General features: G+C 30.4%; 2 protein-coding genes across 3 annotated transcripts; one reads left to right on the top strand and one right to left on the bottom strand.

Moving 5' to 3' along the window:
• Positions 1–914: 914 nt before the first annotated feature.
• On the bottom strand, positions 915–4,988 carry LOC146899105 (gibberellin 2-beta-dioxygenase 1-like). Its single transcript, XM_085734528.1, has 3 exons — positions 4,499–4,988; positions 2,378–2,735; positions 915–1,388 (listed from the first exon to the last, which is right to left on the bottom strand). The coding sequence occupies exons 1-3, from the start codon at positions 4,897–4,899 to the stop codon at positions 1,137–1,139; spliced, it is 1,011 nt and encodes a 336-aa protein (XP_085590654.1). The 5' UTR covers positions 4,900–4,988; the 3' UTR covers positions 915–1,136.
• An 8,335-nt stretch (positions 4,989–13,323) lies between these two features.
• On the top strand, positions 13,324–15,131 carry LOC146899104 (uncharacterized). 2 transcript variants are annotated; one of them, XM_085734771.1, is made up of 5 exons: positions 13,324–13,509; positions 13,631–13,788; positions 13,878–13,998; positions 14,082–14,252; positions 14,798–15,131. In XM_085734771.1, the coding sequence occupies exons 1-5, from the start codon at positions 13,477–13,479 to the stop codon at positions 14,807–14,809; spliced, it is 495 nt and encodes a 164-aa protein (XP_085590897.1). In that variant the 5' UTR covers positions 13,324–13,476; the 3' UTR covers positions 14,810–15,131. The 2 variants fall into 2 exon arrangements, with proteins under 2 accessions (XP_085590897.1, XP_085590896.1); XM_085734770.1 differs by having other exon boundaries at positions 13,329–13,509; positions 14,795–15,131.
• Positions 15,132–16,408: the final 1,277 nt, after the last annotated feature.

Genomic DNA, 16,408 nt, shown 5'->3' with positions numbered 1-16,408 from the left:
TAAATAGGGATGGGAATAGGCTAGGCCGAGTTAGGCTTTGCAAGGCCTAAGTCTGGCCTGCCATATTTTTTTAAAGCCTAAGTCTGGCCTGCGGCCTTACTTTTTAGGCATGAGTCTGGCTTTCTGAAAGTCTGATACGGTCTGCTAGCCTGTTTAAAAGCTTATATATTATAAACATCTTTAAATAAGCAATGTGATCTAAGTTTAAATGGACCAGCGAACTAATAGTTCAATTAGATTAAACTCTATTTTGATAATCAACACGAGGTTTTAGGGAAGTTTTAAGGAATTCGACTATATATTGTATCATATTTCTATTCTAGTTTATAATAATACATTTATATATGCAAAAAATTAATGTATACTAATAAAGCTTAAATAATTGTAAAAGTTTACAAATTTATATTTTAATAGGAGTATAATTGACAGAATAAACATATTTAAAATGATAAAGTCAAATTTACATAAAAAGAGAAAATTAACAGTATAAGCTCACAAAATAAGTTATAAACTCTTGTCCCTATGTGTTTAACTCAGTTGATATGAATATTGTATAATATATGATGCAAGGTCCAGATTTGAATCCCGAACACACCACTTTTTCATGTTTAAAATGTGTGAGCTTCAACCGCTAGACTAATTGAAGAAAATCAAAACTATAAGCTCTTAATAAAGTGATAGTTACCAAATATATATATTTTTAGTCATCGAGTTTATAAGATATAAGAGATATAACTTATAATTTAGTTTATCGGTTTTACAAACATATTTAAATAAAAAAATTATCCTAATATATCTAACGATTTTGAGATGTTAGATCCAACCGACCAAAACTAATATGTAAAAGTTACATTTTTAATAGAAATTAAATGTTACACTAATCAATTTGATGAGGCCATGTATCAAACTCATAATCAATCCAAATTTAACATGAAATTTGATTTATAATTAGATAACTTGGTACAAAGAAAGCCATGACATGAAATTTGATTTATAACTAGATAACCTATAGTACAAAGAAAAGCATTAGCAAAAAGAAAAAAGCAAAAATCCACTCCTATCACACACATGAGATAGACATCCTAATATTGACAGGTGTATCAATTATCATATCTTATCTGTAAAGTAAGTACTATTTAGGAATCTTTGATTCTCTCAAAGTGACAAAGCCTATTGTCTGATAATCTTGTAGCATAAGCTGATTTCTTGTATTCAAACCATGTAAACTCTCTATATAATAAGCCTTCATTTCCTTTTATGAGACAAGGCAAAGGTGCAATTTTATCATTCAAAGATGGACCACCAAAATAAATCATGGAGAGTCTAGATTTGAACCCATTTGCTAAAACTCTGTGCCTCACACTCTTGAATCGTCCATTAGTCATAACCTGTTTTGTGGATAAAAATGTGTCAGAATCACAAGACTAAAAAAGTGGTTATGGTATACCCCATTTCAATGTAAACAATAATATTCAACCTTGTTGACACGACAGGACTACATTGTTTACTTCTTTTCCCATCACATGGGGATTGGTCAGAAGCAAGGGAGTTGAATTGGAGAAAGAGTACTATGGGCCTGTTTGGTTTGGCTTCTTAGAAGCAATTCTAACCCAAAATCAATTCTCTACAGTGCCAAAAGCAATTCTAGCCAAAAACAACGTGTTTGGTTCAGCTTTTCAGAATTGTTTTTATCCTCCAAAAGCAATTCTCCATGAAGCTACAAATCCTAGCTTCTAGCTTTTCTAGAATCAATTCTCCTTGAACAACGTGTATAGGTTTGTATATTTTATTATTACAACATGTTATTTTACTTTATTACCCTTTAACAATTCTCATTCTTTATCAATTCTCCTTTAGCTATGTATATTTTAGTAATTATACATTCAAAAGCAATTCTACATAATTGCATCCAAACATAAATAATTTTGTTTAATCAATTCTACATAATTGTATCCAAACATAAATCAATTCTCTCAGAATCAATTCTGTCAGAATCAATTCTATTAGAATCAATTCTCTCAGAATCAATTATATTCAAAGCTGAACCAAACGGGCACTATAATGATATGATAATTGTTCGTTCACACACTGTTTATCTTTATCCACATGTTAATACCATTTCACATCTTATCTAAAGGAACAGAAGAAACTAGTACTAAAGAACTATGAAAAAAAAAAGAATGATTTTTTGATCAATGGTAGTGAAATTAACAATATGTATATTGCTAATAACTGTTTTAAAAGTATTGTTTAAGGAACCAATTAAAAAAAATTTGTCTTAAAATTACGTGTGAAACACATGTAAAAATCATAATTATACAATTTTTAGACTAGGATCATACTTTGATTACTTCTATTGTAAGAAAAGAGTGTCTACCTGAAGAGAATCACCAACATTAACAAAGAAGGAATTGTGATCAGAAGGCACTGAAATCCAACTCTTATCTTTGAGACAAATTTGAAGACCAGAAGTGTTATTTGACCTCAACAAGGAAATTATTTGTGGATCTGTGTGTTCACCAAAACCAATCAAATTTTCATTTTCATTGTTATTCAAATTTGACTCAGAAGGACAAGGGGGATAATGGTTGAGCCTGAAAATGCAATCACTCTCCTTATCCATTACAAGCTTACTAAATACATTCTTTTCTTCAATATTCAATCCTGAGGCCATCAATTCAAGAATCTCACATCCCATCTTTTTCACACTTGACATATACTCACTCAACAAACATCTGCAACAACAACAAAAACATTCCAAAGAAAATAAACACTTTAAATTATAAAAAGTGTAACAATCATACTTATACATCTATTAACATCTTATTTTTCCTTTCTATCACATCATTAATTTCTCATTTATATAATTTTTAAAAAAAATGATAAAATGTGTCTCCATAACACTTTTTAAGACATTAAATTGTTTTTATAAAAATTAGTGTAATCAATGGGTTAAAAATTAAAATATGTGATATGTAATATTTAAAGAGTATACCTGAAACATTCGTTAGCTAGATCCTACTTTTTTTTTTCTCTTCCTATTTCCCTCTCATAGTGTATAAGTTCAATGGATGCACACAAAACATGTGTTTAAAATTGTAATTGTAATTGCGGCTGCATATATCATTTTCAATATTGAAAAAAAATTCAATTAAATATTGATGGTAGAATCCAATCATAAATATATATTAGAAAAACGTTACAACAAGAAAGTATGTCTTTTAATCCATATCAGCTCTATAATGGTCACATCATCACAGCAATAGCTATATAGATATTTCTAATGAAAACACAAGAAAGTATAAACATGTTTAACGTTATTATTAGAACTAAAGTAGCAAATTAAAAAAATAACAAAAAATTGAAACAACTCTATTTAGTATGTTTTCGGTTTAACTTTTTGGTGCCGCTGCCTCATATTTAGATGTCTTTTTGATGTGATTTGGAGAAGCTACTATTTATTGCTTCACTAGAAACGTGAATTTGTGCCGTGGTTTTGGCCAGACGTAAAAAAGATGCCGCTTAGCCAAACACAGACTTAATTTCATTGTATTTTTACGTCTTTTTATTATTTTTTGTCCCATAAAAAATAGGACAGTTCAAAAAATTATCTTATATAAATATCATTTCTCTTTAAATAAGAGATAAAAGGCTGGTCCACTACAATTAATCAGTTAAATTTATTTTCAAGGATGGGAATTGTTACACGTTGGGCTTGTTAAACCACATCAAAATTATGTCAAGGAGTAGGATTTTATACTTTGGGAGATGAAAGAAGGGGAAGAGACTTTTAGGGTAACAAATATAAAGAAAAATTGATAAATCTTTAATAATTTTTGAAAAATGTATATTTTTTGTAGAATATAAAAAAATGCTTATAATAAATATATTTCAAATTTTAAAAAATGATAAACTAATGCTTATAATAAATATATTTTAAATTTTAAAAATATTATAACAACATCAATTAAATTTGAATCTTTAAAAAAAAATCAATTAAATTTGAAAAAATCATATAAATTCTTCTAAAGTCCTTCCCTCTCAATGTTTTCTATTTTTTTCCACTTATATTTTTTTTCAAACACTCTCATCCCATCTCTTTCAGACTCGCAAAATAAGGCTAATGGTGTTCCAACACTTTGATATATATTAGTTGTATCATTTGAACTTTTATTTTGTAATGAGTTGAAGTACCCTTTATACTCTCCTTAATTACAATTACTTTGCATATAAAAAAAAAATACACAAAAGAACACCTAGTGGATTTTTTTTTCAAATAAACCATTTTTATGACCTTAGATAACAAAATTTCATAAAAATCAACTAACATAATACGTGAACCATTTTCTAAAACTTCAAAAAACAAATTTTTATAAAAAAAAAAGTTCTTCTACCACAATATGTGAAATCATAACTATAACTTGAAACACTTTTATAAGTTATAACATCATTTTTGTTTTAGAATGAAAAAGATAGTGCTATAGTTTGAAAAACATACCGAAGCTTATCTGAATCTTTACCAAAAGCAGGGGAAAGTTTCAATGAATTAAAATCTTGATTATTGGTAAGAAGAAGATATTCAACCCAACCAATATCACCGTTTTGTCCAATTTTCTTGTTACCATACCCAAATGGATTAGCTGGTCCTGCTTTTTCCTTTTGATCAATAGACATAGAAAAAAACTTAACAGCTTCAGATTCCAACAAAGATATACATTCCATTGAAACACCATGGTTTATCACCTTAAAGAATCCAAACTCTTCACATGCTTTTACTATAACGTTTTTTGCATCGGGTTTGGAAAGATCCACTATAGGGATTTCAGTTGAAAATGTGGTTTGTTTCAAGTTTCTTATACATGGATATTGCTCTAAACTTGTTTTGGACAATACAACCATTTTGAGTGAGAAAGATTGAGAGAAAAATAAGATTTTTTTTTTTTTTTGAAGTGTTTATGGGGGTTTAGAGTTATGAGCAGAGGATGCTTGGAGAAAGATGTTTAGGTTATTTCTCTATTTATATACTTGAAAAAGTGGTATTGTGGGGAAGATATTAATGTTATTATTATTTTAGAGGAAGAAAGAAGCTTGGATTGTTCAACGTCTTATCTAGGAATAAACTTATTTTACAAGCAATTGTATTCTAATATTATATGAGTTTTACTCATGTGTACAATCTTAGTCATATGTATTTATAGATATAATATATTATAATTTTTATGTACCACTTTACATATCAGTATATTAGTTATTATAAAGAGCAAATATGAGATCAATAGTTTCATATTAATTTAATGGAAAAATGATGTACTTGTTTCAATAATTTAATTGTATCAGATAAATTGTTTCAATTATTTTCTCCACTTAAGTGTTGTAAACCTCAAAATGTGCACCAAGTTCCATGTTTCTTGAATTTTTCTTTGACTATGTTGTCATATTTGTACTTATTTAGTTGACCGAATTGTTTCGGTTTGTGCTGGAAATAGGTCTTCCAGGGATGGATGTTATTTTAGCTGCTATTATTAATATATTTTATTTGTTTTTAAGCAGATAAAATGAAATTTATTAACCGAACCAATCAAGTCCTTCCGGTAAAAGAAGTGTAAAAAAAAGACTTGGGAAAAATATCAACAATTACATCACAATATAAGAAAAAGACTTGTTGAAAAAGACTTCCAATAACGCTTTCAATTTAAAAAGAAAAAGACTTGTTGAAAAAGACTTCCAATAACGCTTTCAATTTGTTTGCTAACACCTTATTCAAACATCCGATCAAAGAAATCGGTCTAAATCTGCTAGATGTTGAGACTTTCCACATTAGGAATAAGAGTTATGAATGTATTGTTAAACCACTTCATCAATTTAGCATTATGATGGAGTTCAGATAAAAGCGCATAAAATCATCTTTTAACCTCATTCATTCGACCTTCTAGATTTTCGGTATGATTATGATGCCAAGTTTACAAACTTCCTTTTATCAATTTAAGTTTTTCTTTCAGCACATAACCTCCTCAAACCATCCACTTGAAATGAATGTCATTAATCACAGACAAGCTGCTGATAACCAGGAAGCTCCGCCCAACAATCTAACATACAATGGTCAGAAATACCTCATATCAAACCCCTCTGAATGCAATTAGGTCATTGAACGCACCAATCTTCAGATAATAAAAATCTATCTAAAGTCGTCTCCTCGGTACCAGGTAAAGCTCCTTCCACAAAGATGAAGACCAAATAAAACATAATTTTCAATGACCTGATTAAACTAAGAAAAATCATCCTGTCTAGGACCAACCACCCTACTCCTACTTTCATCAGTAGAATGAATAGCGCTGAAATCACCACTAACACACCAATTAGCCTCCTTGTTATTGTCAATCATACCGCACAACCGTAACCACAAATATTGTTTGTCATCCAAGTCACAAGGTGCATAAACGCTAGTTATAAGAAAATTGTTGTCGTCCGCTACAAAGCAGCCTTGGATTATCAAAGCATGACCAAAACTCCTACTAACCCACACCTCAACTTCTGAAGCATTCCATAAAGTTAGAATCCCTCCTGATGCCCCAACTGATGGTCGATAAAAGAATCCATACCCATTTGAACCCTAAAGGGCTAGTGAAGGAAACTAACGGAGGGGTCAAACTGGCAGACATTTAACAGTTTCAGCGAGATTTTGTTTCTTCTTTAATTTGAAGGGGTATTTGGAAAAATTTATAATATTTGGGAGGTGTTTTAGTGTTACTCAATATAAATCGCTTGTACTTCCCACTTGAGTTGGCCTGATGGTATTGACTTGTGACCTAGGAATGTGCTCCTCCTCAAGGTCTCAGGTTCGATTCTTTTCGATGTCAATTTGAGTGGACTAATTTAGCTTCTTAAAAAAAAAAAATTGCTTGTACTTCTTTTTAACATGCTTTTTATCATATGAGAAAAGAGAAATGATAATGGTTGCCCTTGTTACACTCTTTAAGGTTCTCAATGTATTTGAAATTGTGTAGTTAACTTTTTAGTTTGTAAAAGAAAAAAAAAACTTTTTCAAGAAATAATTTCTTAATTTGCAATTCTTAAAGAGTCTTTGAGGGCCCATTTTACTAATAAGAATTCTTTGTCTTTGAGGGACCAAGATCCTAAATAAAGTATCTTTTTACACTCTTTTAATGTCATATCTCTCTTTAATGTGTATCTTAGACTTTTTTCTGATAATTGTACTAAGCTAAAGCAAAAATAGAACAGGAAATCGTAAAACATGATGAAATGCTATAATCATTACGTTCTATTAAGATAATTTCGTTATAAATCAATTAGTTGGAAAACTTTTATAGCCATACGGCATGCTACAAATATGAAAATTTTGCTATTTGTAGTTAAAATCAAGGTGCAGGTTATGATGGGAACACTTCTTAATTTTCCCATGATGGGAGAAGTTGAGTTGACTGGTTATAGCCAGTAGTACCAGTCTTTTTAATTTTACAATTTTCATCCCCACAAAACTAAATATGTTTGTATTACTTAATTATTGTTTTTATTATATTTTTTCACGTCCACTGTTCATCTTTTAAAAATGGTTTGACTTTTTTTCTTCGTAGTTTTTTTAAGAAAAAAAATAATTATTATCTCCGTTCCTTTTTAAGTGTCACTTTTTAACATTTTACACAAACCAAAACACTCAATAAATATTACTTTTTCTTATACAATAATCTATACTTTTACTATAATAGCCTTAGTCATTTAATATCTTATTTCATATATTTCTCTCTCCACAGTAAATAACTAAGGGTAATGTTGGTAAAACAACATTTATTGTTGCATTGAACTTTGAAAGTAACAGTTAAATAGAAACAAAAAATTTCTCCAAAAGTGACACTTAAAAAAGAACGTAGGGAGTAATTGATTAAGAAAATCATTTTTTTATTTGTAATAGCCATATCACATATCACTTGTTTAACAACCACAGTACCACACCATTCTAAGGGTAACACTGCCAACATTTAATGAGTTTTTTTTATTTTATTTTTAAAAGGCCAACATTTAAAGAGTTAAATAAAGGATATGAAATAAAAATAATCAATGTGTTATTAATCTAAACTTTAAAAGACCTCTCCTTCAAAAAAAATAAAAAAATACCTCAGATGTAATTTAACATTATTATTCAAAAACTACATAATTGTAAAAATTCAATGTCAAATTATAATTTTGCCGAAACTCAATCATAGATTATGTTGTAAAAATTGTAATTGTTCTGTGAAAAAAGTTTTGGACATTTCCAACCAATTAAATATCACACTTTGTCGCATGTGTATAAATATTTTTGATTTAAATTAGCCGCAGCAAATTAAGAAAAAGAGACTATATATGTATAATTAACATCTACGTCCAAAAAAAAACATCTACGTCCTCGTGAGCTTAGATCAGTTGGTTGGGACAATATATAAAATATGCAAGATCGGGGGTTCAAACTCCAACCACTACCAAAAAAAAATTAACATCTACAATTGGATAAAATGGAGGGAAAATACAAGGTAATTGGTAGAAAAGGTACCAAATCTCATATCTAGGCCATTCAATATTTTATTAATATATCAATGGTATATTTGACCTTCTCCCATCATGGGAAAATTAAGAAGCCTTCCCATCATAAATGCCACCTAAAATCAATACCTCCCTATAATCTTCAAAATGCTATCTAGTACCTATATTCCTCATATAATTGATTCAAGGATCTAGCTAGATTCCTCCTCCTTATCCAAATCCATATGCTAAGGTTTCAACGGTCAATTTGGAAGATTTGTTCAATTTGTTCCTTTATTGTTCTTTGAATATTTTACGGTCATTGCATCTAGCAGGTATAATCACCATGTGAAAATGGTCCCTAGCATTGAGATTTCAATATCTTTCTCTCCCCCATCCTTTTTTTCAACCTTTTAATTAAAGAAACAATAACTCTTCTACGTTAAAGAATAATGAATTTTATAGTAAATTTACAAAGGCCTGACGTCTCTATACATTCTAGAATTATAATGTTTCCCTCTAAATGAAGAAAGGGAAAAAAAAAATTTGTTCGTCTCCCTTTTAAAATTGTTCATTCCCTTATTTAAGCAGCAAGTAATTGTTGTTAATATAAAGGAATGAACAATTTCATTAGTGAGAAGAGTAATTTTCAGAAGGGAATTTGGCGTGTGATCAATCTAGAACAAGCATGTTACTCTCTTCAATCACTCCTACCCTCTAAATGAACCGATGGAAAACCATGAATTATAATGTTGTCTCTCCGTCAGTTTTTCCGTTAGTCAATATGACGTGACAATTGACTATCACGTGGTATGACAGATCATGTCACATTATAAGGGGATGTTTGTTTTTGTTTTATTTAGGAAAAATATTGGATTTTTTTTAACGGTTACGAGCAAATACCCCTGCAATTTTATACTTATGAATAAAATGTCCCCTGAAATTGATAATCGTGTAAATTGTTCCATGTAACAAACAATTTTTATTGTGCTCTCTTTGGATTTTCTTTTATATCTATACATATATGATCTGTCCGGTGAGAACGGATGAGTGGCAACGGTGGCGGATAATGCGGATAATGCACGACGGTGTTGAGTCCTCACGGTGGAAAGAAAGGTGCATGCAGGCACGTTAGCACTCTAACGCTCAAGTCAGTAATGGAACTCAGAAAGAGTGTGTAGAAAGTGTTGTGAAAAGTGAATCACACCTTGAGGGCGAATCAATTTCACACATGTAATGTGATCCTCGGCGGGGGAACGCGTCTGTGTGGCGCGGTGCACTTAAGCTGGTGTGCTCTCTCAGGTGCGGAGCCTTAAGGCAGTGTAAGTTATGCCAAATGTTATTGTGTGATTACTCTCCACGTGTCACCCCAGTGAGTTTTAGGCGCTCCAGGGAAAGCGTTTTACGTGTGCGTAGCTTTGACTGCGTTTTGTTTTCCCAAAGTCGTTGTTAGCCGTCCAGATCGTGGCTCTTTGTTCCTACTCCACCTAGTCCGTTGATTCGAGCAGATTCAAGGTTATTTAAAGGGGGGGGGGGGGGGGGGGGTGTCCTTTGTGTTTCTTTGCACTCACCGTTTTTCCCTTGGCATGATTGCTAGAAAACGTTTCCTCCTTTTTCCTTCGAGTTTTTACGTTTGTCTTCCTTCTTCTAAGTGTTCCTCCCATTCGTCGTTTTGGTTTTAATGAGAGATGGTTTATTCCTTTGTGGGTTAGGAGGGTTTGTTCCATGCGCTTATCATGGTGGTGCGTAATGGAAAGGAGGAAACTACACTGGTCGAAGAGTTTGCCAAAACTAGGTCAGGATATGTGATTTGCGGCAAGACCGTTTGTAACAACCCATTTTTCGTTAGGATTAATTTATTTATTTATTATCTATGTTTAATTGCTTCTTTGTGTGTTTGACTTGAGATTATTGGATTTTTAGGTGAGAAGAGTATTTTAGTCATTTTTAAAGCCATGGGTATTTTGATCATTGGATGAGTAAGGGTAATTTAGTAATTTTAGAAGGAAGAATATTTTAGTGTTTTTAGTATGAATAATTATTTTTACTAAGTTAGAAGTAACTTGCGCTAATTATTTTGAGATGGTAATTAATGAGATGTTTTAAGTGTTAAGGGAATAGTAATGTTTTAATTAAGTGGTAAGAGTCACTAGGCCCATTATGAATTGAGGTAACCAAGCCCATTGAATTGGAGTATATAAGGATACCTTATGGAATTCTGCTCTTCTCCCAACTAATTTTGCTCGTTTCCAACTGAAATTCTCATAATGTCCCTATGTGAGTTAACTCACGCACCTTATAATCTTGTGTGACTTAAGTCACGCTGCGTGACTTAAGTGTATATCACATCAAAACAGAAACATTTGCAAAACATTTCCAAAACATCACCAAGTGCGATTTTTCTCCCACCAAGTGTGAATTTTACCAACTTCAACAAAATCAACATTAAATCAAGCAAATCAACAAGTAAGTTATGCTTATCCTTCTTCATTGTTTTTTTTGTTGTTTAAATTTATGATATTTTGGAGAAATATGACATTTTTTGGTTTTTAGAAATTTGGCTTGCATGTTAGTTTTTAGGATTGTTAGCGATGAATTAAGTTAGGAATTGTAGTTTAGATTTTGTTTAGAGTGCAATGTGGTAGTTTAGGTTTTTGAATTTTTTTGATTTTAGGTTGATTGAAAGTTGCACTCTAGGTGTTCGATAAAATGTCTCAATGACTTTTTTTTTGTTTTTTTGGATTGTTAATGATGAAATTTGTTAGAAATTGATTTGTTATTGTTGATTATAGTTAGTTTGACTGCAATGTGGTAGTTTATGGACTAAAATGATACTGCCGAAATTTAACTGTTGTTGTTGAATAGTTAGAAATGACACGATGTCCGTATAAAAATGTCTCATTGATTTTTTTGCTTTTTGAAATGTTGTGCATATATGTCTCAAAGGCCTGACAGAATGATGGAAAATAGGTCTCTTCAAAAAAAGAATGATGGAAAATAGGGAAATTTTAAATCCCTATTTTTGTGATTTTTAAATCCAGTATTGTGTTACTAATGGAATTTTTAGCTAGTGTTATTATTACTATGAAATCATATAGTAATGGCACATTAGTGACGGAAAATGTGCATTAGTGGCGGCTTTTTGGAAGTACGAGGATACTTCCAAAAGTATGAACGGCAAGTTGAAATTCGCCGAGTTTCTTAGACCATTGCCAATGGTGGTGTCTTTACCAATTAAGACACCGTACCTAATAGGTAACCCCATTGGAGATTTTTTTTTTTTGGGGGTCTCTTAAGACCCGGGGTCTTATTTAAGACCCCCAACTTTAAACGGGACCCGCACGCTTTTAATATTAAAAAATTGAAATGTAGTGATATAAAGTTATTGATTAGTGGGAAAATGTAGTGATTTTTTTTTTTTGAAAAATAAAATCAAATTGTTAGTTTGTCGGTCATATAAATATGTTGTATTTTCTCTAAAAAACATGTTGATTTTTATTTTTGAAGGGAAAAAAAATGTTGATATTCATTGTAAAATGAATTTTTATTGTATTATCTTACTTACTAAAGCTTAACCCTGAAGCTAACCCAAACCCTAATATTTTTCCCCCATTTTTCCCTCCACTTTTCTGAGTCATTGGATCTTGCACATTTAGGCGCCATTCAATTTTAGCCATTGATCATATTTCATATTTATCTCTTCTATTTTCCGAAACAACTATTTCATATTTATCTCTTCTATTTTCCGAAACAACTATTTCATATTTATCTCTACTTCCGAAACAAATTGGCCCTACAACTATTTCATATTTATCTCTTCTGTTTTCCGAAACAACTATTTCATATTTATCTATAGCCAAATTTTTCCGAAACAACTATTTCATATTTATCTCTTCTGTTTTCCGAAACAACTATTTCATATTTATCTCTACTTCAGCTTATCCCCCCAAGCTAACCCTAACCCTAATATTTTCCCCCCATTTTTCCCTCCATTTTTCTATGTCATTGGATCTTGCACATTTAGGCGCCATTCAATTTTAGCCATTGATCATCTTACTTAATGCTAGCCGAATTTTATTATCAAGTTTGCTATAATTTTGGCCGAATTTTGTTAGCCACTATCATCCAAGTTCACATGAATGCTCATCACAAAATTCTCTTTGATAAACTATAACCAAAACATTAGGATAACTATGAACTAATGTCTAACTCATCAAACGTTGTAACCAAATTTTCAATAAATAAGGAAAGAGGAGAACCGAAATAAGAGCCCGTTTGTTATAGCTTTTTCAAGAAAAAAAATCACTTATTTTTAAAAAATAATCACTTTTTAAGAGTATTGTATCTGTTTGTTACAGATTTTAAAAAAAATCAGAATCTAAAAATAATCTAAAAACAGCTTCAAATGAGAAGCTGTTAGGAGCAGCTTAAAATAAAATAGATTTTTTTTAGAGGAGAGAGAAAATATAATTTAAAATATTGAACTAATTTTGTAACAAAAAAAATCCCTTTTATATAGTTGTATCCAAACAAACTAGATTATTTGTTTTAAAAAAGTGATTTTTATTACAGTAAACAAACGCAAAATAGATTCTGATTTTTCGTATAATCTCTAAAATATAATCTCTAAATTATTTTATGTGAAAATCACTTTTATTTTAATCCGTAACAAACGGGCCCTAAATTTCCCAATAGCAAATAATAAAAATAAAAAAACAAAAACCTCAAAATTAGATGCCAAGTTCACATGAATGCTCATCACAAAATTCTCTCCGATAAACTATAACCAAAACATTAGGATAACTATGAACTAATGTATAACTCATCAAAAGTTGTAACCAAATTTTCAATAAATAAGGAAAGAGGAGAACCGAAATAAATTTCCCAATAGCAAATAATAAAAATAAAAAAAACAAAAACCTCAAAATTAGATGCCAAGAGTTTCTTTCTAATGCTACATATATGACCTTGAAGGATATTTGTGACCTCCGAGAGGTATACATTAACTAAGCTTAATTTTTATGAAAGGGCATTTATTACTTTTGTTTTGTTTGTCAAAAAAAAAAAAACTTTTGTTTTTTTTCCTTACTTACATATGTATTACTTATTTAATCAGGATACTGTGTGCATTACTGTTGCTACTACATTGAAGTTTGCTGTTTCTAAATTTGGTTGGTTTTGCTATGGCTGCACTGCATGCACTAAAAAGGCAGCCAATCCAAAAAAACCATACAAGTGTTCATGTTCGGAAGAGGTGAAATTGGCAATTCCAAGGTATATATTTTTTTAGTCTTATATAATATAATTATTATAATTTCTGTGTTGTAGAATCCTCATGTATCTCACTATTTTCATCATAATAGGTATAAAATTGATATATATGTCAAGAGCGCTGATTCAAAATATAAGTTTGTTTTATGGGATGCTGATTGTGCTGCTATTATTTGGAAGTCTGCTGTTGATGTCTATCAATCAATGAATGAGGTATGTATTACTATGCATTCTTTGAAACATTTACAAGATAAAGAACTAAAAACTTCAATGGATATGGTAAATTTTTTGTTTAGGAAGGAGAAGATGACCCTACGGTTTATCCAGATGAATTGAATTACATGTTGGGAAAGAAAATGGGGTTAAAGGTTAAGGTTAAACCAGGTTATAAACAAGCTTCAGTCAACATGTTGTCGGTTGAGGATGCTTTTATCAAACAAGTTGAGAATGAGCTAGACATTGATGAGGTAAAATGTCGTCACAGTTTGATATATAACTTTTATGATATTCATATTCTACTTTTTCACTTGATATATAACTTATATGATATTCATATTCTGCTTTTCTGCACATGCCCAAGTTAAAATTAAGATATTGATCGAAACTGGCATATCTTGATTTTCATCCTTGAAGTTACTTTACTTTCCCATTTTCTTCTCCTTAGATCGGAACTCCCTCATTGTATTTTGTACTAATGATGAGCATTTTGATCAACAACTCAATCGTCCTACATGCACATTTTCCTATACCCCCACATGGATTCTTGGCATCAAGTCTCCAATCACACCCAACTATACCTGGATTGTCTATGTAATTGCCATATACACAATTATTAGTCAATCTCAATTTGTTTTTAGAATTATTGGTTTATTTGGGATAACTTGACATAATTACTAACCACCTGTGTGAATTTTTGTTCATGTTACTTTTTTCTGATACTTCTTGACATATTAGGCTTTGAAGTAATATATCGATTGTATGATTGACCCAATGACTAATATTTTTTCAGCAGAAGCTGTCGTAGAGAGACCGACTGTTAATATGATATTCTTCTTTTGCGGATGAAATTTGTGTTCCAGTTTATTCTTCTTTTGCTCCATTGCTAGCAACAACAGAGGAAAAGAAAGAAACTGGCAGAGGAGGGATATATAACATATTATGCATAATATAGTAAAATTGCTTTATGCATTTTGTACTGTGTGTTCATACTATGTTGGTTTTTATTCTGATATTTCATTAAGAGCACATGTAGCATGTAGTTGTATTGGAATTCGACAACTTTGAGACCGATCTTTCTAAACATTTCAAGTTACATCTGAGAACACCTCTGAGATAGTCCTTAGAAAGTAATTTACTGTTGTTAGAGACTTAGAGTTAATGGTAAAATAAGACGGTTCCTTTCAATAAGTAATTTTATTCTCACTGTTTAAAAAGTATAACTTTATAAGATTTGTAAATTTGATATCAAGTGACATTAAAATACCTAAAATCATATCATAATCATAATATTATAATTGTTGTGGTTTTTTAAAGACAACTTGCTTCCTATCGTCATCTAACCTTTGTAACATGATATTAATGTTGGTGTTTCGAAAGGCAATGGAAATATTATAGATAATATTTGGATTATATTTTCAATATTTTTGGAATTTATAGTCGTGTAATCTATAGCCAACATGGTGCAGCTGAAGCCAACATGATTGCTCTTTAGCCAGTGATTTTTTCATGAAAAAGGGTTTTGTGGTTGGGCGCTAGAATTAGCATTGAGAGTGAATCAATAAAAGACATATCATCCGGAGATCTTAAAAGATCAAACTTATTCACACTTAACTTCTTTGTTAGTTGGTTTATTTTTGGTGCACCAATTGATTTAGAGGAACTATCAAGTTGACTGAAAAATAAAAAATAATAAATCTAACAAATATTTCACCTGTTCGACAACATGGGTCGACGGTCTAGGAAAAATCTTATTTAAAAAATAAATTACGGACAAGGAAAAACTTATTTAAAAAAACACATTAAGATAGAAACGTACTCATGAGTTCTTTGACATGGTGTTTCTAATATTTCGCATCTAATATTATAATGAATTGCAAGTAATATACTAAACTATATATGACCCGTGCAGTAGCACGGGTATGCAATCTAGTTCATATTATTTCACACACAAAAACCAAATATTTATATGCAAGCCTTTAATTTTACCAAGTTATAATGTAGAAACTGAAACCAACAAATATACAATTTTTCTAAAGACTATCCTTGTATATTAACACAACATGGTTAACACAATATTGCATATAAAATTATTTATTTCGCTCAACATTGAACACTAGACACTAAAAAAAAAATGTTTTCACCCATTTAATGTGCGTATTTTTGGTATTTCAAATTTTTTTTTATAGGTCGACAATTTTGAAGTATTTCTTATTATAAGTCGACAATTTTAAAGTATTACTGATCAGTGACTATATATTGTTTATTTAAGTTGCTAACTTTACGAACTTTCTTTGATAATTATAATTTTTTCTTCTCCATTTTTTTTAAATATATAATAAATTTAAATTCAAATTTGTATTTCAAATAACTGATATAATATTATTACTCAAATTAGTCATTTTTT

This window comes from Medicago sativa, chromosome 8 (assembly GCF_051527215.1).
Source record: "Medicago sativa cultivar Bolivia chromosome 8, Bolivia_mono, whole genome shotgun sequence".
Taxonomy (NCBI): domain Eukaryota; kingdom Viridiplantae; phylum Streptophyta; class Magnoliopsida; order Fabales; family Fabaceae; genus Medicago; species Medicago sativa.
Note: the sequence above shows the minus strand (reverse complement) of the source record. Positions and strands in the feature narration are given on the sequence as shown.

What these genes read in the sequence shown, in the direction of transcription:
- LOC146899105 (XM_085734528.1), bottom strand. Translation starts at nt 4,899, where the DNA reads ATGGTTGTATTGTCCAAAACAAGTTTAGAGCAATATCCATGTATAAGA. An exon ending in AAAGATTCAGATAAGCTTCG is followed by an intron (nt 2,736 to 4,498) that starts GTATGTTTTTCA and finishes TTGTTGTTGCAG; the next exon opens with ATGTTTGTTGAGTGAGTATA. An exon ending in ATGTTGGTGATTCTCTTCAG is followed by an intron (nt 1,389 to 2,377) that starts GTAGACACTCTT and finishes TCCACAAAACAG; the next exon opens with GTTATGACTAATGGACGATT.
- LOC146899104 (XM_085734770.1), top strand. Translation starts at nt 13,477, where the DNA reads ATGACCTTGAAGGATATTTGTGACCTCCGAGAG. An exon ending in ATATTTGTGACCTCCGAGAG is followed by an intron (nt 13,510 to 13,630) that starts GTATACATTAAC and finishes TTATTTAATCAG; the next exon opens with GATACTGTGTGCATTACTGT. An exon ending in TCTATCAATCAATGAATGAG is followed by an intron (nt 13,999 to 14,081) that starts GTATGTATTACT and finishes TTTTTTGTTTAG; the next exon opens with GAAGGAGAAGATGACCCTAC.